Source organism: Myodes glareolus, chromosome 15 (genome assembly GCF_982192425.1).
Source record: "Myodes glareolus chromosome 15, mMyoGla1.1, whole genome shotgun sequence".
Classification (NCBI taxonomy): Eukaryota; Metazoa; Chordata; class Mammalia; order Rodentia; family Cricetidae; genus Myodes; species Myodes glareolus.
Window position 1 is genome coordinate 30,297,796 of NC_142040.1, and position 24,499 is coordinate 30,322,294.

The window sequence follows — 24,499 nt, forward strand, 5'->3', positions numbered from 1 at the left end:
GCTGAATCAGACAGGAGACAGCAAACAACACAGAAGCAGATACAAGGGAGCAACTGCTGAGCGAGTAGGCCAGAGCCAGAGACCACTGCAGTCCAGGCATGAATGTGAGACTTTGGAGAGACCTGAGTCAGGACCTCTGCGGGTCCAGAAGTCAGTCTGGGACCTCTGAGGGAGTAGGCAGGAAGCAGAAACCTCTTCAGGTCCGGGCATGAGTCTGGGACCTCTGAGGGAGAAGATCGGAATCAGAGACCTTTGCAGCTAACCCCAAGCCAGGGACCTCCGTAGGAGCAGAACCAGAACAGGGACATTTACAGAAACAGGTCAGAGAAGACAACCTATGCCAGAGCAGGCCTAAGACAGCAAACTCCACAGAAGCGAAGCAAACCCTGGGAGAGCTGAGCAACCTCCAGGAACATGGAGGGACCAATGGGATAACTAGAACCATGGCACAGACTGTAACACGAGGAAAAACTCTTTGAGCCTTGGATCCAATGGCACCTAGAAGATTAATCACCAGAGTCACAGACAGCCCCAACAACACCATTAGAGGAAAAGATGAGTAGACACGGTAAAAACACACGCAACAACACAAAGAACAACATGACACCAGTAAAATCTACAGACCCTACAAGAAGACATGAACAACCAAATATAGATGAAGCAGAAGAAAAGGACATAAAAAATAACTTCAGGAGAATGTTTGAAACTCTTAAAGAAGAAATGAGAAATTCCCTCAAAGAAATGGAGGAAAAGACAAAACAAAAAATTGGAAAACAGCAGTAAATTCCTTAAAGAAAACCAAGAAAAAGCAATCAACCGTATGAAAGAAAATATTCAAGACATGAAAACTGAAATGGAGACAATAAAGAGAACACAAGCTGAGGGAATTATAGAAACAGAAATCATGAGAAAACAATCAGGAACCACAATGCACACATAAACAGCAGAATACAAGAGATGAAATAGAGAATCTCAAACGCTGAAGATACAATAGAGGAAATAAACTCATCAGCCAAAGAAAACATTAAATCTAACAAAAGCTTAACACGCAATATCCAGGAAATATAGGACATCATGAAAAGACCAAACTAAGAATAATGGTATAGAAGAAGGAGAAGTTCAACTCAAAAGAGCAGAACATATATTTAACAAAATCAGAGAAGAAATTTTTCCCAACCTAAAGAAAGATATGCTTATGAAGATACAAGAAGCTTACAGAACATCAAATAGACTGGATCAAAAAAAAAAAGGTTCCCTCGCCACATAATAACAAAAACACTAAGCATACAGAATAAAGAAAGAATATTAGGAACTGCAAAGGCAAAAGGCCAAGTAACATATAAAGGCAGACCTATCAGAATTACACCTGACTTCTCACTGGAGACAATGAAAGCCCCAAGGTCATGGTCAAGTGTTATGCAGACATTAAGAGACCACGGAAGCCAGCCCAGACTATTATACCCAGAAAAACTTTCAATCACCATAGAAGGACAAAGCAAGATATTCCATGACAAAACCAGATTTCACCAATACCTAGCCACAAACCCAGCCCAACACAAAGTACTAGAAGGAAAACTACAACTCAAGGAAGTTGGTAACACCAACAAAAACACAGACAATTGATGATCTCACAGCAACAAATCCTAAAGAAGAGAAAATGTACAAATTAACATCACCAACAATGAAAACTAAATTAACAAAAGATAGTAATCACTGGTCATTAATATACCTTAATATAAATGGACTCAACTCACCTATAAGAAGACACAGGCTGACAGATTAAATAAAAAAAACATAATTCATCTTTCTGCTGCATACAAGAAACATACCTCAACCTAAAAAACAGACATCACCTCAGAGTAAAGGGTTGAGAAAAAATTTTCCAATTAAATGGACCTAAGAAATGAGCTGGTGTAACTATCCTAATATCTAACAAAATAGACTTCAAACTAAAATCAATCAAAAGAGACAAAGAAGGACATTTCATATAAGTCACAGAAAAAACCCATCAAGAGGAAATCTCAATACTGAACATCTATGCCCCAATTACAGGGGTACCCTCCATATGTGAAAGAAACACTTCTAAAGCTTAAATCATGCATTAAACCCCACACACTAATAGTGGGAGACTTCAACGTTCCACTCTCGTGACTGGACAGGTCAGTCAGACAAAAAAAATGAACAGAGAAATAAGAGAACTTACAGATGTTTTGACTCAAATGGACTTAACAGACATCTATAAAATATTCCATCTAAACATAAAAGAATATACCTTCTTCTCAGCACCTCATGGAACCCTCTCAAAAATTGACCACATACTCGGTAACAAAACAACAGATACAAAAAATTAAAATAACCCTACGTATCTTATCAGATCAACATGGCTTAAAACTAGAATTCAACATCAACACTAATTCCAGAAAGCCCACAAACACATGGAAATTAAACAGTGCTCACCTGAATCATCAGTGGGTCAAGGAAAAAATAAAGGGGAAAATTAAAGACTTCCTAAAATTCAGCAAAAATGACCACACAACATATCCAAATTTATGGGACACAATGAAAGCAGTGTTAAGAGGAAAGTTCAAAGAACTAAATGCCTACATAAAGAAGCTGGAAAAATTCCACACTAGTGAATAAACAGAACATTTGAAAACTTTAGAAGAAAAAGAAGCAATCTCACCCAAAAGAACTAGAGTGGCCAGAAATAATCAAATTGAGAGCTGAAATCAACAAAACAGAAACAAAGAAAACAATACAAAGCATCAATGGGACAAAGAGTTGGTTTTTCAAGAAAATCAACAAAACAGACATTTATTCAAACTAACCAAAAGGAAGAGAGAGAATATTAAAATTAACAAAATTGAAAATGAAAAAGGGGACATAACAACAGACATGGAGGAAATCCAGAGAATCATCAGGTCATATTTTGAAAACCTGTACTCCACAAAATTGGAAAACTTAAAGGAAATGGACAACTTTCTGGATAAATATCACTTACCAAAATTAAATCAAGATCAGATAAGCAAATTAACCAGACCTATAACTGTTGAAGAAATAAAAACAGTCATCAAAAATCTCCCAACCAAAAAAAGCCCAGGACCAGATGGTTTCATCTCAGAATTCTACAAGACTTTTAAACAAGCACTAATACCAATAATCCTAAACTGTTTCACACAATAGAAACAGAAGGAACATTGCTAAACTCTTTTTATGAGGCTACCTTGATACCCAAACCACACAAAGACATTGCTAAGAAAGAGAAGTACAGACCAATCTCACTCGTGAACATTGATGCAAAAATACTTAATAAAATACTGGCAAATCAAATCAAAGAACCATCATCCACCATGATCAAGTTGGCTTCATTCCAGAGATGCAGGAATGGTTAAACATATGAAAAATCTGCCAAGGTAATCCACCATATAAACAAACTGAAAAATAAAAACCACATGATCATCTCATTAGATGCTTTCGACAAAATATAACATCCGTTTCATGATAAAGGTCTTGGAGAGAGCAGGCATACAAGGAACATACCTAAACATAATAAAGGCAATATACAGCAAGCCAACAGCAAACTAAATGGAGACAAAACTCACAGCAATCCCACCGAAATCAGGAACTAACTCTCTCTCTCCATATCTATTCAATGTAGTTCTTGAGGTCCTAGCTAGAGGGATAAGACAACAAAAGAAGATCAAGGGGATACACATTGGAAAAGAAGAAGTCAAACTCTCACTATTTGCTGATGATATAATAGTTTACATAATCAACCCCAAAAATTCGACAAGGAACTTCTACAACTCATAAACACTTTCAGTAATGTATCAGGATACAAAATTAACTAAAAAAAATGAGTAGCCCTCCTGTACACAGATGATAAACGGGCTGAGAAAGAAATCAGAGGAACATCACCCTTCACAATAGCCACAAACAGCATAAAATATCTCAGAGTAACTCTAACCAAATAAGTGAAAGACTTATATGACAAGAACTTTAAATCTTTAAAGAAAGAAACTGAAGACACCAGAAAGTGGAAAGGTCTTCCATGCTCTTGGGTAGGTAGAATTAACATGGTAAAAAATAACAATCTTACCAAAAGCTATCTACAGATTCAATGCAATAACTAGCAAAATTCCCCACTGATCTCGAAAGAACAGTACTCAACTTCATATGGAAAAGCAAAAAACCCAGGATAGACAAAATAATCCTGTACAATAAAAGAATTTCTGGAGGCATCACAACCCTGACTTCAAACTCTACTACAGAGATCAGTACTGAAAACAGCCTGGTATTGGCAAACAGACAGACAGGAGGACCAATGGAACCAAACGAATACCCAGATATTAATCCATACACTTTCGAACACCTGATTTTTGACAAAGAAGCAAAAATTTCTAATGGAAAAAAGAAAGCATATTTAACAAGTGGTGCTGGCATAACTGGATATCATTATGTAGAATAATGAAAATAGACCCCTATCTATCACCATGCACAAAACTCAAGTCCAAATGGATCAAAGATCTCAACATAAAACCTTATAGAAGAGAAAGTGGGAAGTACACTTGAACTCATTGGCACAGGAGACTACTTCCTAAATATAACCCCAGTATTACAGACATTGAGAGAAACAATTAATAAATGGGACCTCCTGAAACTGAAAATCTTCTGTAAAGCAAAGGACACAGTCAACAGGACAAAATGACAGCCTACAGAATGGGAAAAGATCTTCACCAACTCCACATAAGACAGAGGTCTGATCTCCAAATATATAAAGAACTCCAGAAACTGGTCATCAAAAGAACAAATAATCCAATAAACAAATGGAGTACAGACCTAAACAGAGAACTCTCAACAGAGGAATCTAAAATGGCTAAATGACACTTAAGGAAATGCTCGACATCCTTAGCCATCAGAGAAATGCAAATCAAAACAACTCTGAGATTCTACCTTACACCTATAAGAATGGCCAAGATCAAAAAACACTGATGCCAACTTATGATGGAGAGGTTATGGGGGAGAAGGGAGCACTCCTGCATTGCTGGTGGGAGTGCAAGCTGGTACAGTCCGTTTGATATCAGTGTGGTGATTTCTCAGAAAATTAGGAAACAACCTTCCTCAAGACCCAGTAACACCACTTTTGGGTATACACCCAAAGGATGCTCAATCGTGCCACAAGGACATGTGCTCAACTATGTTCATAGCAGCATTGTTTGTCATAGCCAGAACCTGGAAACAACCTAAATGCCCCTCAATCGAAGAATGGATAAGGAAAATGTGGTACATTTACGCAATGGAGTACTATACAGCAGAAAAAATGACATCTTCAATTTTGCAGGCAATAGATGGAGCTAGAAAACATCATTTTGAGTGAGGTAACCAAGACCCAGAAAGACAATTATCATATGTACTCACTCATAAGTGGTTTTTAAACATAAAGCAAAGAAAACCAGCCTACAAATCACAATCCCAGAGAATTTAGACAACAATGAGGACTCTAAGAGAGACATACATGAATCTAATCTACACGGGAAGTAGAAAAAGACAAGATCTCCTGAGTAAATTGGGAGCACGGGGACCTTGGAAGAACACTGAAGGGGAGGGGAGAGGCAGGGAAGGAAGCAGAGAAAGATGTAGCGCTCAATAAAAATCAAAAAAAAAATTTGTAGAAAAAATAAGAGTCACATGAACCTCATCTCTGCATCATTTCCTATAGTAGTAACTTTTCATATAAAGCTGCCTCCCATGCATGCCTTACACTTTTATAGTTAAGTGTATTTAGAAATGTTAGACCCTAAGTTAACCTGTAAGCTCTACCTGCCCAAAGTCCAGGTAACTTCATGGAATGTTGGGAGTTGTAGTTCTATGTTAGATTCAACTTAACATGCAAGCCCCAGCTGCCCAAGGACCAGAAAACTTCCTGGGATTCTGAGAGTTGTAGTTCTATGTTAGATCCAAGTTAACCTGTAAATCCCAGTTGCTCAAGGGTCAGGAAACTTCCTGGGATTCTGGGAGTTTTTGGAAAATAATGACAAAGCCTCATTGTAAAGTATGATGGTCTATGGATTGTGTCCATATACGGTCTGATAACATGTGCCTTGAGGCCATTTAACTGGAAAGTGTGGTGGTCCTCACCAAATTCCATCTTGGTCAGCATTTAATCTTTTAATAAAAGCTTGCTTCAGTTTGGTCAAAATGGTGGAGCTGGTTTTTCTCTGGTTGATTTCAGGATTACCAGAAACTTGTTGTATACTTTGACACTTTATAATGCCAACACTGCCTTCTCTGGGACTTGCTCATCACTGTATCCGTCTCAATATTTAACCTGCTGCGTACTACCCCTTTGCCGAGCCATACCAAAGCCACGATTTCCATGGACTGCTGGCAGAGAAGGAAATGGGAGTTTGGTAACTTAAGGTCCCAGGAAGTGGAAGGGAAAAAACTGCTCTGAGAATCAGGGAACAGAGAATCCTTGAACAGAACAGAGAGGCTAATATCTGCCTAGCACAGCCATCTGGAGCAGCGACGAGTTCTGAGGCCTTAGAGAAGTTTGGAGATGGAAAGCCTCCGGGAAACCTAGCTGAGGTCACTTTTTATCTGGTAACATCTTTCCCGGAAGGCAGCTCCCTCCACCTTTCCTGCCTCTTGTTCTGTGCGCTAGAGAATAAAGGCCTTAATCATCTCTGCCACCTTTTAAAGTCTACATAAGGCCACACAGTCTTCATGTTAGCTCCCATGGAAATGATTGCAAGCAAAAAATTAGAGGAAGGTAGGTCTGAATTATGTTTCCTAGAAAATACCATTTGCTTTTATAATCTCTCAATCATGAGAAAGCTTTTCTTCCTGTCTTTTATTTATGATAATTTGATTTTAAACGTAGCATATGTATAGTTTTAGGAATGCAGAGACAAATGTCATTTTTAGCTTATTCCAAATAATACTCAAAAACCATAAAGAAAGCTAACAAATTCAATTAAGTTCCGAAGTAATAAAAATGCAACTTTAAAAATCTTCAAGTGAGAGGCAGCAGATACATCAAACTAAATTGGCCTCTTCTGAGGGCACAGCCCCTCTGGCAAGTTCAGCCTGTGGCTTTGGGAGCAAGGACAGTAAGGCCTAGGCTGAGGCCTGCGCAGTTTGGTCACTGCTAACCTGAAGGGGGGGTAGAGGGGGGACCCAGTCTTCTGCAGAGGAGCAAAGGAGCTGAAAGCATCCCTAGGAGGCATTCTTGCAGTAAACAAGGTAAGGAAGTGCCAGCAGAAAAATTATGTTCTGGGACTCTCCTAAAATCAGCACCTAAAAGCTGTGCTGTCGGTCTTCCTCAGCTTTGGATTAGAACGCGCCTGGCCCTGTTTTTGAAAGCATTTCTTTTTCTCAGAGTTATGAAGGACCATGCAAGCAGAGAAGATTTAGTTACTGGCCCTCTGTGTGGCATTCACTGAGAATACCGAGGGCCATGGGGTTCTGAGCAGCCACATCAGGCCCTGTTCATTCTTTGAGGCTAATCATGGCAAATATAAAATTGTGTTTTCAGGGAGCTTGACTCCTGTGGAAACACCAATTTTCACAAAATTCACTAAAGTAGGTAGCTTTGTGTTGACGTGTCTGACATGTTTCATTCTACCACCCAATAAATCAATTGATTTTTATTAGAGAAGGGACTTTAAACGCCCTATATGATTCAGAGACGCCCAGGCTTCAAATGCACTTATTTCATTATCCTTTTTTTTATTATTAATGATTCCATTTTTCTCAAGTGAAGAAATATATATTTTATTTCTCTAGCAAGTGTTTCCACATCATTCACGGCCATGAGCTAACGAACATTAACGGAACTGAGACTTTGCTGTGAAAGCAACATATGGCTCTTATATAGATAAAACGGATTTCATTTCTTAATTTATATGAGTCCTTGGTAGTTACTAGAAGCATACTAACACATCTAAGGATGACTATAAAGGCACAAACCAAATCTGACGAAATGCCTACAGTTTTCAAATAAAGTATAAGAGGAAAAACCCAGGGTTTTTAAGAACTAAATAAAAAGTAGAGAGAAAATAAGATTGTTTGCCTACAAAGAGATCTCATGTAGTTTCTCTACTTTTCCCACCTCTGATTTCTCATTATGATGAGAAATATCAAAAATGTAAGTTGGGAACAGGCTCCTAACCCTGACAGGAAAAAGAAAGCATTTAATCCAAGGATACATCCTAGTGACGGACCAAGCCATTAACTTCCAGCCAGGAGGCAAGGCTGGAAGCTGGAAACAGTTAAGAAAATTTTGCAGGAAGCCTAAATGTGTTTCCGAAACAGAAAAAAAAAGGAAAAAAAATAAAATGGTCTACAAAGCAAGTTCTAGGACAGCCAAGCCTACACAGAGAACCCCTATCTCAAAAAATAATAAAATAAAATTAAAAAAGGAAATAAAATGTTTGCGGAAGATGCTGTTTAGGTTTCTGACACAATGTCTGACATTTTATAAAATTTCACCTAAAAGGTGACAACAGTCACCACATAGCTTTTTATTATTCCACAGTGGGATTAGCTAATTTTATCTTAAACATTCTTTATATCTTATATTTCTAAATAACTTTAAAAATTAAGTTTTTTTTCGAGACAGGGTTTCTCTGTAGCTTTGGAGTCTTACTAGAACTTGGTCTGCAAGCTGGCCTTAAACTCGCATAGATCCGCCTGTTTCTGCCTCCTGAGTGCTGGGATTAAAGGTGTGTACCACCACCACCTGGCAAAAATTTAAAAATTTTTAAGAGTAACTACACCACAGACTTCTTTGACACAAACCAGATAGAAAATCTAAGAGTTGAAATTCAGCCTTTATACAGTGTTGCTCATGATAAGAAAGCTCGGTATTCTACAGGTAATGAATAAAATATTAAAGGACAGTTGTACTCTGGAAATAACAGATGAATACAACTGTTTTTTGTGTAAGTAAATAATTGGCCTTAAACATGAAGGGTGGAGACACATTACCAAGAATCAAGTCAAGACCTGCAGATCTAGTATTTGAACACAACAGTGTTACATGTACCCTTTCAGTGACACCTGGTTCTAACATTAGGAAGTGTAACTGGCTCAAAGACCTCATCCATCCAAGTGCACAAAAATCCATAATATAAAAAACAACTACAGATGTTCAGAATCCATGGACAATCATTAACTCCTGATTAAGGTTACCTTGTCTTATCTGCAAATTAAATCACAGGCTTTGCTTGGCTATATAATGGTATTTTTAAAACTTAAGATCCTCCTAGGATTTAGTAAGCATATGAGTTTACAATGCCCACAAACAGATCCAGCAGATTATAATGAAATCATTACTCTTTGACGTTTACCAATAAATTCATGTTGTTTTGTTTTGCTGATCCGGTAGCTCATCACTAATTTGTTAATCACCATCAAAGCCCGACAGATAACGATCACATTACAAACTAGACAAAAGAGAGTCAGGAAAGAGAGTCCATCTACTTACAGGCTTCCTCGTCGGGGGAGGCTCAGCTCCTTCTGCAAAAGAAAAGAAAAAACACACATGGGAGATGCCACATCAATTGAAGTCATCAGGACACCAAGTAACACGTTTGCACATTCGTTATCAGACTTGAGTTGGCCGTGTTGAGCCACCAAAGACTTTGATGACATAATTTTCTCCTGGATCCCTCCCAAGCCTGCTCTTGTTACACAAGAAAAGAGGTCTGAAGGGCAGCTTATACTACAAACAGGTTTATCTGACTTTGAAGCATAAAACCATTTGACCTTCAAAAAGCAACCTGAGTCAAATACTGGGCTGAGCAGCACTGTCCTAGGACTGAGGAAAGTGGGAAGAATCAGGGGACCTATGCAAACAAGAAATAGACAGAGGCATGAGAAATTTCAGAGAGTTATAACTAAGAGAAAGGTGAAATGAAAAGGGCAATTAAATCAGATTATTTAATCAGGCCAACTTACCCTCCAAGGAAACAAATTCAGGCAAAATACTATGCATATGAAATACTATACTCTGTTATTTTAAAGAGAGCCTGCAAAGGGCTTTCTTCTGGAATTACTTCTCAAAACAAATGGCATTTATTACTTAGGTATTGAAAAGTAGGTTAATGAACCTCTAAAAGGTAGCCAGACAGCCACAATTACTGGAGTGTTGATATTTCTAAAACATGCTCTCACACTTATCTCAAATTAAGATCATTATCTACAGAATCACAGAGAAGCAAGGCGGGAGTGGCGGGGTGGGGGGATACGGCAACCAAGCAAGAACCAGGCAAACAAACCACACGCAAAATCCTGACTCAAATACTTGCACCCGCTACAGAAGGTCTAGAGACCCACTCCTGAAAAAGGGTTACTTGATGGCAATAATTAAAGAATAGGAAGTCGTGAGTCAGCAGCCAACATAAACTCCGAATTCAGGACACTGCAAATTTAGAAGAGTCTAAATTTGGTCACTCATCCTCAGAATTCTCATTTATTTGGTATCTTCCAGAGACTCCAGCATTCTCTTTGGAAAGGTGTTTCTTCTGGGGCCACACCCACCTTGTCTGTCCTCTATTTTTATTGGCTCATGAATGTGTGTCAAGGACAATGGCCTCCATCACTTCTAAACAGCACCGCTTATAGAAAACGGCCTGGAGAGCACCCCAGGAGAGGCAAGGGGTGATATGTTACATGGGCTCTATGTGGAGTTACCGTAACATATCTCTGGTCGGTGCTGGGGGAACAATCGGTGATTTCAGAAACAAAGCATCCTCCCCCACACAGTGAACATTTTTCTTCTGTTTATTTTTACATTTTTTCCCCCTTAACTCCTTGATTATCCCCCAAGAAATTATAGTGTTTGCGAGACTGGCTTCCTGATTCTGAAATGGAAATGCACCTTCATTAACCAACAAGAAGTCAGTTTTTACCCAGGATAGTCTTCTCAGGGGCTGAAATGTACTCAAAAACCCAGTGAACAACTTTCCGTATAGGAATTGTTGATTAAGAAAACACTAGAATTAGTTTTGTATTTGGGCCTTTTATTTTTCTCTTACAGGACTCTCTAGAAGTCATAATTCATCAGATGGTGTCTTTTAGGAAACAACTGACTCCTTGTACAGCCAAAGGCCTAGAGCACAGCAAGTTAGCACTGCTGTGGCAGAAGCTTGATCGGAGGGCAGCAGAGATGATACCAGAGGCGTTATTAGTAAGAGCAAGTAAGTAATAAATCAGATGCTATAGCAACTGTAGATGCAAATAGAAGACCCGGAAGACAGAAGAAGGACAGAAGTGGGTGACTACAGTTCAATCAATCATATTCCCTGAAATGACCCGACCATAAACTGGCTGTTTTGCTCTCGGAAAAAGCTGCTGAAATAGCAAGGTAAGGGGATAAGGACCAACTCTGTTTTTAATCAGAAGCCTTTCCAAAAGCCTGGAATTACAAGTTCTAAATAAGGAGAAAGGTTACTCATGCCGCTCCCCTGCACCACAGGATGGAGCCTGAGCTTCCGGCATGAGGAACAGAGGCCGTTTAACAGGCCACTGTCTGCTGACCTGAAGGCACCATGCTAACCAAGCTGAAGGGCTAATCCACCTGACGGCTTGAATGTCAGTCTCAGGATGAGAAACTCAATTTGGTAGCAAATTGGAATCAGATGTGATGGTAATAAAGCCGGAGAAATGAATGTGCCATGGCCAAGACCTGTGAACAATGGTCTGCAAATACCAGGGCGGTCAGCAATTGAGGCCGAGCAGGCAGCAGCTACCACCCTTAACGTATGGAGCCCGCATGCTAATAAATCAGAACAGGTCAGACATAAATGCACAGCACCCTTACTGCTTAAGCCCCCACGGTACTCCATGTAGGTGTCTTCATTTGATTTCCTTAATGTCAGGATAAGGTCACTAACGCATACTTAGGTAACTAGATAAGCGGTGAGGTATTGGCCCAGGCCATAAACCAAAGACAGAATTTGGTATATAGAGCACATGTGTTAAAAGCTGTATTAACCAAGAACTAGAAGTGGGAGGATGTGGGATACAATGAAAATGAAGTGGCAAGAAGCAGCTATCTCAACTAAATATGTTTATTAATTATTACTAGATTGAGAACATATTTAAGAAGATTAAGGTTTAAAAAAATTGTTTTCATGGATACTGATTATTCGGTGGCTGTTTTAGGCTTATTTTTTGCTTGCTTGTTTATTTGGTTTGTTTTAAAATAGGGTCTCGGGTTGTAGCCCAGGTTGGCACACCTCCCGTCTCAGTCTCTCAAGTCCAGGATGATAGGCCATGAGCCACCATATTTGTTCTCAGTGGTTTAATATATTTTAGAATGCCATTTATCATTATTTTCTTCTTTGTTCCATTTGTAAAAATATTAAATACTTATGTTGAAAATCATTATGATGTATAAACTATCTTTTCAGAGACTTGTCTTTTCTTGAATCTCTCAGTAATATTGAGAGTGGCCATGTACAGTATGCATATACATAACCCTAGCACTAAGAAGGCTGAGGCAGGAGGATATCTCCTGCTGATAGTGTTTAGGTATTAGGTAGTATATATACACAAAGCAATACCACTGCACACCCCACATATATTTAGAAAATTTCTGAACTACTCTTTTAAGAAATCAGAAAACTGAGTCTACGAGTGAATGGAGATCCACAGAGATCCAAACAGTGTTGTAGATTACCCCCTCCACAAAATGTTAGTCCTCAATTTGCTTTCCCTTGAGGAGGGCTGCACTCAGTGACAGTGACTCCCTTCCAGGAGGATGCCACAGACACCTCTATGACCAAATGATCCTTCAGTTCAGCATCACAGGGGCGGGTCATGATGACACCAGGTACCCTCTGATGGAAGATGAGGTCACTTCTCACTTTAGTTGTCTTCCTAAAATTTCCTAACTCCACTGGCAGTAGGTAAAAGCATCATACACTCAGAGAGAGAGAGAGAGAGAGAGAGAGAGAGAGAGAGAGAGAGAGAGAGAGAGAGAGAGAGAGAGAGAGAGATCCCAGTGCCTGTAAAACAAAGCTCACAAAAATCTAAGGGAGCATATAAAAGAAACCATCAGAGATCAAAGCACACTGAAGAGGTAGGATGCTAAATTCAGTGTAGAATAGAATCTTGGCTTGGATCCTGGATCAAGAAAAGCATATCAGTTCACAGTCCAGTGATAAACACAGTTGAGCAGAACGCAGGACTAGGTCGCCAAGCATTTAACCCCAGCACCTGGGAGGCAGAGGCAGGTGAATCTCTATGAGTTCCAGGTCAGCCAGGGCTACACAGTGAGACCCTGTCTTCCAAACAACCAACAAACCCTTTTACCTCTAGTTGAGTTCTTAGCAAAGCACGAGTGTGACTTTCCTCGTCATGACAGTGTATCGAGGTTATGTGACATGCTATGTTGACATTTGGGGAACCTAAGAAGAAGATATACAGGCAATTCTCTGATTTTGAGAAATCTAAAATTACCCCCCATTCAAGTAAATTAAATGGGGGATGTTGGGGGTGATAGAGGAAAGGGATGAGCAAGTAATTAAAATATTCAAGTTTGTCGGAAGGCTTTATTTAGTGCTATGATTCAGAAAGCTATAGAAATGGTCTAAGTGGGAGAAGACTGTGTGGACCAGCAATGAAGACCAGGTACTTCTCTATGAAGAATGTATCTACACTGTACTAACTAACGAGCTGGAAGGGGAGCATAAAGGAAAACACACAGAGGAGTCAAAATCAGGGGCCTTAGGTACACGGAATTTGATGGAAGAGAAGGTCAGCATGAATGTGTGACACCAAAACTGTCCCTATGGGGCTGCCATACTGAAGGGTCTGCACAGGCGGACGATGGATGAATCTGGGTTCCAGAAAGGGGCTGGGACTAGAGACGAACAGTGGAGTCCTCAGCACCTAGGATGGGAGGGAGAGTAATAAGCGCGGGGGGCAGGGAAGAGAGGAGAGTTGGAAGGAGATAAGATGGGCAGGAGAGGGACCCATGGAGATGCAAGAAAGGGGTGCCAGACTAGCACGAGCTGGGGCTCTTTAAAGCAACAACAGAAACTTAAGGCAGCTGACATGGAAAGATATTTTTGTGGGCCCAAACCACCATGCTCTACGGCAACCACATGACTGGGCAGCTTCGGAAATCAAGTCAGAACCTGGAAGTTCAAGTTCAAGAACACTATGGTTAATGCACCTGGAAACATGTCAGAGAGCGCCTCCTGCAGGCTGTGCCTTTAACTGTCCCCACAGCTTCATCTCGTGACTTGTGGCAGGTTCAGGTGTCATATGGTTGCTTCTGGGTGCCTTGCTCCAGCTGCCAAGTGGGCCATGAAAAGGAATATGGGCTTCTTTCACAAGTACAAAAAGAAGTAGGGCTAAAGCCACCAAATTCATGCCCAGGGGACTTCTCCAGATAGAGTTGGGGGCTTGAAGATTGTGCAGCTTGCTTCCCCACAAACCCTGAAAACAAACAAAATGCCAACAACCAGAACAAACTATCTCCCAGAACCTTCCAGAAAGGAGGAGGCTGTGTCTTCCTTTAGTCACCAACATCTTCATCTTGACACTGAGGGAGACGACACCTGCCAGCCACTGTCTCCCTATTCATTTAAAGAGAGTTCAAAAAGCCAGGATGCGCACAGCAGTAGCAGTGGCATTTCAGGCCACGGATGGGAACATATGAAACGGGACAAAACGAAATGCAGCCTACTTAAAAGCTACTCAGGGACACAGACCCAGACGGGCAATGAACAAAGAGGCCTCGGCAGGTGCAAGACTGCACAGTCTCACCTGGATGTGCAAACACTAAGAGGGGAGAGAAAATGACAGGGATGAATCATTCTGCTCAAACAGAAGTTCTGAGCACTGGTCGGCTTGGCTGAAGCGGAGATTCTGAAACCTGACTATACATTAATGTCACCCAGGAAGTGACATTAAAAATGCCAGTGCCTTAGCACGACCCTTAGAGAGCCAGAGAGAGAGAGAGAGAGAGAGAGAGAGAGAGAGAGAGCTGTAGCAACTGTTTATTAGAGGTTAGCTATTTTAAATCCCTTCAAAGTCTACTAGTTTGCATAAGCCTTATGCTTTAAGAATTTCTCTTTTCCTTTTAGGAAACATTAATTAACTAGGCTGTCATTTCAGTAGTGAGAGCTAAGCTGTGCTGTTACTTCCTGCGTGAGTGGGAAGTGGTATAGGTGAATGACCTATACACCAGTCTGTCAGGCACGGTGGCACCATCCTACAGCAAAATGCTCGCTGCCAAACACGGGCAGAACAGCAGTCAGGGGTGGGGTCACCCAGAGGGCAGCCCTCCTAAAGGCAGGCTTGGCTCACTTTCTTGACTCTGTTACCAAGTGTTAGGCCTGAAGGCAGAGGACAGAAAGGCTTGTGTCACAGAACTGAAGCACACACAGTACTGCTTCCTTCTGAACCGGAGAAGAAGGCAACATTGATTTTCAACCCTTGAAAGCTTCAGGGTTTAATATTCACCTTAAAAGGTCAGGTGTGCACAATACACCCGTAACCGTAACTGTTGGGGATGGAAACAGCAGAATTGTTGGGGCTCACCGGCTGCCAATCCAGCACCAGGCTCAATAAGAGACCCTGTTTCATGAGGTAAGGGTGGTGACAGAGCAGGCCACCACACTCCTCTTCTGGCCTCAATTCACATGCACAGGCTTGTACATATACTACACACACACACACACACACACACACACACACACACACACACACACTACATATATCCATTGTGAAAATAAGAGGATGTCAGAACACTTCCCATTGCTACAACAAAATATCTACGGTGGAATCGTTCTTAAACCTAAGAGGTTTGTGCAGTTCACAATTCAGGAGGCTGGAGATTCAAGTCAGAACATCTCTTGGCCTCATGGTGGATGGTAGCAGTGGTTAGAGCATGCGCAGAATAGAGTATATGGTGAGAGAGAAAGTCAGAGGGACTCGGGGGCCAGGATAACTCTGTATAATAGCCTACTCTTGTAGGACCCAAGGTCCCATCAGAGGTATGGTTATGCCTCTTGCAGTTGGCATCCTGTATATGGCCACACACCCCTGACCATGTCTTATCCTGTGAGTACAGCATCCCCGATAGAAGTAACTAATTACTTCTCAGTAGGTTCTACCTTTTAAAGGTCTCCTCTTCTCTCTATGCAGACATGCCAAGAACCAAGCTTCCAAGAAATAAACCTTTGGGGAACACACCAAGAAACCTTATCCCAAACCACAGCCAGCGTGCTAGAGAGGTGATGTGAGAGGCTGAAGAGAAGCGGGGCCGTCAAACGATGGTGAGGATGATGTGGAGGACAAAGCGGACATCAGCTCTGCCCCGAGCATAAGTGAAACGGCCACATTTTCAGAGTAAACGTGAAGCTATTCACTTGCGGGTCTATAAATTCAGTTCCCGTGAAGGCAAAAATCTTCTGCCAAGGGTGAAGACAAGGGCACATTTGGGGATTAAAGCAAGCGAAATGGGTTTCCTTTATTTAATCACACACTTTTTAGTAAAGGTTGACATGGCAGAGACCATGCCAGCTCTGGGAATAAAGGACTCCACTCAGTGTAAAATGCAGTGTGAAAAGGCCTTCAATGTATTCAACAGCAAAGGATGGGGATGCTGGGTTTCCTGAGGGTCAGCACTGCCCCTCGCCCACGTGACATGCCATGCCCTGTTATACAAGATGGCAACTTCTGTTGCAACCAACATGGTCCATAGCCTCTAGGTGGTTCTCAACCTGGGAGTGAAGCAACCCCTTCACAGGGGTTGCCTAAGACCATCAGAAAACCCAGATATGTGTATTACAATTGATACCAGCATTACAGTTATGAAAAAGTAATGTAAATAATGTTACTGTGGGGGCCATCACACCAGGAGGAACTGTTTACAGGGTCTCAGCACTAGGAAGGCTGAGAACCACTGCTCTGACTAAAGCGAGCAATAGCCCAGCGCATTTTCCTTGACCAAAGTAATGAGTTGAGAGACAGCATGCGGTCCAACCTGGACAAAGCGGATGTAAAACCACGTTTGCTTGGGGAACCCAGGAAAGAGCATCTCTTCGCCTCATGGTGGTGGATGGTAACAGCGGCTGGAGCGTGTGCCTCATCCAGGAGAGTTAGCAGGAGAGGCAGGGAGCTCATGATGGGCATCAAAGGTAGATGGGGAAGACGGGGAGCAGTCAGGCACTGGGTGACCCTTGTAAAACAATAGGTCCAGCCTTGCATATTTCTGGACTTTCAGGATACGTGAACCAAAGAAGTCTATTGTGGCTTAAACCAGTTGTGTTTTGTTTTTATGATTCAAAAATTCCCAAGGGACACAATACTCTGCTTGTGTCCTTTGCGTGTTCCTTGTACTGTAAGGAAAAGGTTAGCTAGGCAGCCTCAGGGCGGGCTGAGGAAGTACTGCAGGGATGGAAGGTGGAGGGCAGGATGGGTAGGGGTGAACCCTGAGAATGGCTGAGAAGTATAGAAGAAAGAAAACTCAACAGGACAGAGTGCAAAGGTGGGGGTGTGGCCACATTATGGACTCTATTCAAAGAGCCTGCATGTATCCTGTGCAAGGGGGACTCCAGGGAGCCCATCAACAGGCGAACATGGCCAGGTGACAGATGGCAAATGAGTGGGGCTGTCTTGGAGGCTCGTTCTAATATCCTGAGAGCATGGCTGGGCACTAGGACCAAGGATGAGGTAGAGAAAGGCAGGCAGTATTGGGCAGGCAGGACAGGACACACAGCATCGCAAGGGTACGAGAAGACACGCTTGGCTTCTGGGAAAGTCAGAAGAGCCGTGATGGACAAGGAGAGGGTGAGGAAAGGGGGCTTGGGGGTGTAAAAGCACAGAGGGCTTTCAGAAGACAAAAACTGAAAGTCTGAAATGGGCTAGGAACAGTAAAATGTGTAAGTTACCAACAGGAGCAGGGACAGGGCTGCAAAGAAACGGGCAAAGCCAGTCTCCCAGGCTTGTGTGGAAGTTAGCATCGTGACAATCTCCTTTCCTATTCTACAGTTTTCACGTAAATGGTGTGTGTCTACAGTGAACTCACCTACATCACAAATATAATGTGGACGCTGACTTATTTCATCTTCACCATTATTCCCCTTTCACCAATGAAGGAACGGTGGCAAACATCTTAGCATATCCTTAAATCCACACCTGCCCCATCCAGGAAACACAAAGTGCCTTCCTTACCAGGGCATAGCTGGGTATATTTGTACCAGCCTCCCCTCATGTTGTCTTCTAAGGGACTTCAGAGTGGCTAGTACCCTGCCAGCATCTCTCTGAAATGAGAGGCAGAACTGATTTAGCCAGCTTCTTCTAAGCATATTTCACACTTCAATTGCTTTTACAGACTCTGATTTTACTTGAAGCACAGTCCTGCGAGCATGTTACTTTCTAACACAGACTTTTTCCTCCGGTAGAAAAGGCATAACACGCCAAATAATCAGCTAACTCTAAGTAAATGAGCAAGTAAAACAAGCTTCCTTGCCAATCAATTACTGTGGTTTGGGAGACTTCCTAACGCATTATGCCCTTGATGTCAGAACATCAATCCTGGAAATCAGGCACGTGTGTTCTCAGTATTGCCAAAGAGACGTCCACTGGAAGGCTAAGTTTGCACGCTTCTCTGCGGGGCTCTGCTGAACAATAATGGACACAGATGTGATTGACAGCCGCACTTCACTGAGTGTCTACTATGTGGCCTGCCATGTGCACCAGCGACCTCAAGGTTAACAGCTTCTGGCCCAGAGCCATATTGTACATGATGTGTTCCATTTCACAAAAAACAAAAGAACTTTTTCTAGGGAAAATTTTTGTGTCAATTTCAAGAGTTACAGAAACTACTGTGGGTCATACTGGAAAATCAAGCTTTTTGAAACAAAAGAAGCCATAACAGAAAAAAAAAAAAGATTAGAACCATTGGGGTTAATGTTTAAAGATATATTTATTGTGTTGGGGAGATGGTCCATTGAAACACAAGAATCAAGCCCCAGAACTCAAGTTAAACAAACAGACAAACCAAACAAAAAACAAGGAGGTCCCTTCTTAAATTAGCCCGAGAGGTCCTTTTTTTTTAAAAAAAAAAAAAAGTGGATGGTTACTTAAGGAACATCATCTGAGGCTGTCTCTGGTTTACACACACACACACACACACACACACACACACACACACAAACCACAAATCTATCATACACAGAAAGACAAACTTCCAGCCACAGCTTTATTCCAACCCAAGACAATGCTACAAAGTGCCCTGCAGAACCTACCATGCTTCCTTCACAACTCAGTCTCCTGAGTTACAAAACTAGGCTCGCCCACCTTATCCCTGGACACATCCTGGACCACAGCAGCGTGCTCACGCTGCTCTGTGCTGACAGTTCCCAGCACCCTAGATACCAGCACTTTCCACCTACATACATGCTCAGACTCTCTGAGGGAGGCAGGCAGGCCTACGGAACATGGGTCAAGGTCATGAGCAACAGTCCAGACGCCTTCATCCTCCTGGTCCTGAGGCTTGAACCTGGCCTCAGTTCAGTGAAGACTCCAGCAAAGACACACCCAGTTATTTCATTAAGAGGGCTATCCTCTGTTTGGACATCAAACACCAATGCAAGATGTTGAATGTAATTGCTCTTAAGAAGATGCAAATTGGAAGTTCCTTCAGTGTCTGTATAAAAGCAAGGTCACTGTGAGCAAGATTTGACTTCTCTTTCTGTCCTTAGAATAAACTTAGGAAGCCTTTTTGATAAATAAGCGTATCAACCCTGCCACTTAACTGTGTTTCTTGCTACTGGGGCAAGCCTCTGACCCTCAGTGAGCTGAGATAAAAGGCCACACTGCACAGCTGTGCCCCACAAGGCCCCACAATGCTTTCCCTTCTCCCACTCATTACCAGCAAATTACAGTAAATTCAAAATATTGATCTGCAAACCCCTATATGGGAAGAAAGTTACCATCGACTTTTATTGCTTACTGTTGGGTCCAATTCCCTGGAATCAATAAAAGCTACAATGTTCATAAGCTTCTAAGAAGAGAGTTAATATAGTGGATATGAGACACCTTTTAGAATCATTCTAAGTCTATAGAATTCTCCATCAGCACTGGGGCAAGCATCTGCAGTGTTCAAAAGCCCGATTTGATTTCAAAGTCTTCTCATTACCCAGGAAAATGCCCTGGGAAAGAAGTGAGTATCAATGCCAGGGAATGAAAACGAAGCAATTAGAAAGAACCCCGCCAGGCAGAGCCTCACTCCCGCCTCCCGTTCTCTCCTTTACGCACACCCAAATTGCTGCCCCACCCACCATAGATTACTAATCACTGTGCTCACTTTCTAAACAGCTCTCAAGCCGGACTTCAGATGGGTTTTACTGACACTGGATTCCAAGCCCCATCCAGAAAGACCAGTTTGCCAACAAGAGTTCTCTATAAACAACACTTCCACTGACCCTAATATAAAGAATCAATATCCTTTTATGAACTGATTTTCAAAAATCAGATAGTAATTCAAAGGTTCCATTAAAATTACTGACAACCTTAATACAAAAAGAAAAGGCTTTTTATAGAACTCGGAAGCAGGGCAGGAGAAGACTGTCTGACCAGGGACAGAGGGTTTAAACCCTCTGGTGAGATGAATCATTTTTATTTACTAAGGATACCTCGTGGTTTATCCAGCAGTCATTGTTCTGAAGGACTGTTTTAGTGAGGAAATTTATTGGTAGATGAGCTCAAGGGAGCGCTTGAAAAACTATACGAAGCTAATACCCACAAGTCTACTTTCTTCGGGCTGTTCCTCTCCATCTAAATGCAAAAGACAACACAAAATATACATGCAAAATGGATGCAGGCCACGGAGATTAATGGCTCACATATTCAAATAATCGATAATGTGAACGTAAGCCTCTAACAGGACTGAAATTTATTGTAAAGAGAGATGGCTCAGTAACATAAACAATTGATTTGGATGTATTTCACTTAGGAAGTAATAGATCCTATTTGTGACAGAGTACAGAATCTGACATTTTCAAAAGTATTTTTTAAAGATTTATTTGGTATGTGTGTGTGTAAGAAAGAAGCTAAGTGCTGTGTGTGTGTGTGATGTGTATGTGGTGTCTGTGTGTGTGGTACGTGTGTGTGTGTGTGTGTGTGCGTGTGTGTGGTTATATACACACGAGTGCATGTGCACTCAGAACCCAGAAGTAACAGATCCCCTTGGATTTCAGGCAGTGGTAGGTCTTTCCTGCCCCGCCCCCTACCGCCTCCCCTCATGTGGATGCTGGGAAGTGAACTCGGGTTCTATGGGAAAGTAATATGTACCCTTAACTGCCGAGTCATCTCACCAGTATACTGAACTTGAATATTTTTTCCCTTTCCTTTCTTTTATTTTTAGTATTTTCTCCAGTGTACAGATAGAAGCATGCTGGAATTGGGACCTGCGAGGAAGATGGGTGCCCTGTCTCCTAGATCACACCTTTGCTCTGGCAGCACTAGCAAAAATGGTGTTACCATGGCCACTACTGCAGGGCTAGGCTGTGCTAAGTGTGTTCTCACTGACTTCTAGGAAGCCTGACCACTATCCTGAAGCATGGCAAGATTACCAGTATTTTCCAAATAGGGAGGCTGAATCTCAAAAGCTGCGTGATAGTCCGCCAATGCCCAAAGCATTGCATTAAGGACAGCGGAGAGTGGACAGAAGCAGCCTCTGTCCTTGACGATGCTGTTCTAATGCTGCACACTCACTGTGGACAATTCTGTCATACCCATTTTCATGTGCGAGAAAGAAACCTCCATCTAAGTGGTTCATTTTCTATTCCTTGCAGATAAGGACATGCCGGGTTAGACAGCTTCCAAAAGTCCTCCCCACTGACTTCTACCAGTCAGCTCAAACTGTGGACCGTAACACACAGCACATGCCAAGACAGCCCAGATGCCCTGAGTGAAGGCCGCTGTGTTTCCCAGAGAATAGGACCAAGGAGCCTGTAAGTTGACCTATGTTCCATCAGAGACAAGCCTTGGAGACATTGATTACAGATCTGTCAATTTGTTTCCCTTTTCCTAAAATAAATTTGGGGGAGCTTCACAGTGTGCACTAATGACTTTGAAGTTAACCAAAGAGACTCGGAGCTTAATGGCATCGCATTTGTGACAGTTAATTAGCAGAAAATATTTCCATGCAGGGAGGTTTTCTGCTTTTTTTAAGCATCAAAAGCGATAAAAGGCTCTGGGGTTTTAATTGCTTCTTCCCAAAGACTGACTTCTGATCCTTTTGCTGAAAGACACAATCCTCCCTTCGAAGTCAAATGGTCCCTTGTGACTTCCGTGATCACAAGGACCCCGAGACTGGGGTGAACATTTGAATCTGAGCTTGAGGAAGATGTTCCTAATGGATCTTATTGTTGTTATCCAAACTAGAAAGAGATTTCCAAGCGGTAGCTCTCTACACTTGCCCCACATGAACACAGCCACCCGCAACACTGGTGAAGGGGGGGAGGCGTCCACTCTGGTTTCCATGGAACTGCACCTAGAAGGTCCTTTCACAAACTTAACAAACACAGCAGACAGCACTGGCTTCATGTGTACACTGCATGGAGCAAAGGTGTACGTCCTTGGACCGAATTCTCTGGATTGCCTTGCAAGTATGAAATGGACTACTGAGTCCGGAATCTTTCCCATGAAGACAGCTGAGAACACAATGACAGGGCCACACGATAATGTCTAAAAATGTAAACAAAGCGTTGGGCAGGGGAGGGGGACAACAAACTTGGAAGCAAGACAGATCTGAGCCCCCTGAGGCTGGGGATCCTACAAGGTCACTCAAAGCAGCTCACTATTTAGACAAGTTGATAAATTTGGACTCCCTCCTTTTTTTTAAAAAAAAAAAAGTCTATCATTTTCATACTAGGTTTAAACAGAAGAAAAAGCAAGCAGAATCACACACATTTAACTGTATTTTCAGTCAAAATTCCAAAAGAGTGGCTAAATTGGATTGAGAAAGACTCACGTGCCATTGAGAAATATACATACATAATTTAGATGTTAAGTCCCATATGACAACCCATGCATCCTTGGGACCATCAGGATGAATGTGCTGATGGGGGTGGGGTTGGTGGGCAGAGTCTCCCAAAATCAGCAAGGTTCAGTGGATCAGAAGACTCCGGAGTCTACACAGCGCCAGCCTCATTTTGCCCATGACTTTGGGCAACTTGTGTGCCCTGTCTGTGACTTTCTTTCATCAGTGGCAATCACAGTTCACTGTTGTTGGGAGGATCCAGTAAAAGAATACACATATAACGCCTAGCAATGGATGTGGCCCAGAGCAAGCCTTCTCTCCCATTGTTACCATTGTATCTGAAATATGTATGCACAGATCTGACACGACAACCCCAGGGTTTTGCCTTTGCAGAGTGCCAAGTATTCAGCCATAATGAGTTATTATGCTGATCTATATGTTCAGCACACCGAAAGACAGATTAAAAACTAGTAACGAATTTAAATACACTCTAAGCCTACTTCAATGCAAGCTTAGAGAATCTATTCCATTCTTGTATTATTGATAGGACTCTCAGGTGCTTTCCAAATAGCTCTATTTAAACCCAAATGGATTATCTAGGCACTTGAAATTGCCATTTATCAAGCATGAAGACCACCTCTTAATGAAAAGCAAACTTCTTAAAGGGCTCCAATACCATCCAAACACATGCTACACACACCCGCATCTGCCCCAAGTATTCTATAGCCATATATTTTAAGCAGCCCTTGTTTTTTTTTTTTTAATCTTATGTGGTTTTCATTAAATTACAAAGAAAAAAGATTATTGTTTACTATGCCCAGGAACTATATGCTAGATCCCTTGTGTGGGATGAAAATGTGGCTGCATTTTCTGGAGCCCACCTTTCGTCAGTAAGCAACAGTGTTGCTTTAACTAAAAAGTGTGGAAAATTCTGATTGAATTTTCCACTTCAAAGTACACAAAATCATTTCATCTAACATGCTGTGTTAGAAAATCTATGCTCCATTCTGACCTCCTGTTGCAGCCCATTTTGAGAACTGGTGATATACCCTATCACCCTGCATGGCCGGCGGAGTAGAGTAAACATATTGGCTGCAAAATGTTTTGAAAAAACCTCCTAGTCCACATAGATCCCAGCTATTGTCAAAAATCACAGACATGTTTGCATTCTGTTTGTGCAAAAGTATGACAGAGCTTTAAGAGAAATTCCCACAATAAAGAAAAGTAGCTACTTGCAGAACACACCACCCAAGTGGGACGACCAAATGCTTGCAGTGAGAGGGGAGGGACAGCAGCCCCAGTGATACACCTGGAGGCGGGTAACAGCAGACACTGCTAACTGTGCCCTTCTTTAACTCATGATTAGAACAGAATGTGATGAGATTTCCACAGACAGTGCTGAGACACAGTACACAGTATTACTGCCTGGCCTCAGTACACGCAGAAAGGAAGGTAACACATTGGTGGATTTTCCCTTTGCGCTGC

The 24,499-nt window shown here is 41.9% G+C and overlaps 1 protein-coding gene across 7 annotated transcripts in view; it reads right to left on the reverse strand.

The window, feature by feature from the left end:
* Positions 1 to 24,499, reverse strand: part of Mast4 (microtubule associated serine/threonine kinase family member 4) — a 582,754-nt gene that overhangs the window by 266,634 nt on the left and 291,621 nt on the right. For all 7 annotated transcript variants that reach the window (XM_087896863.1, XM_087896864.1, XM_087896866.1 and 4 more), the window contains one exon: positions 9,491 to 9,522. In XM_087896863.1, the coding sequence (XP_087752989.1) occupies positions 9,491 to 9,522 (32 nt within the window). The remainder of the gene's footprint in view (positions 1 to 9,490; positions 9,523 to 24,499) is intronic.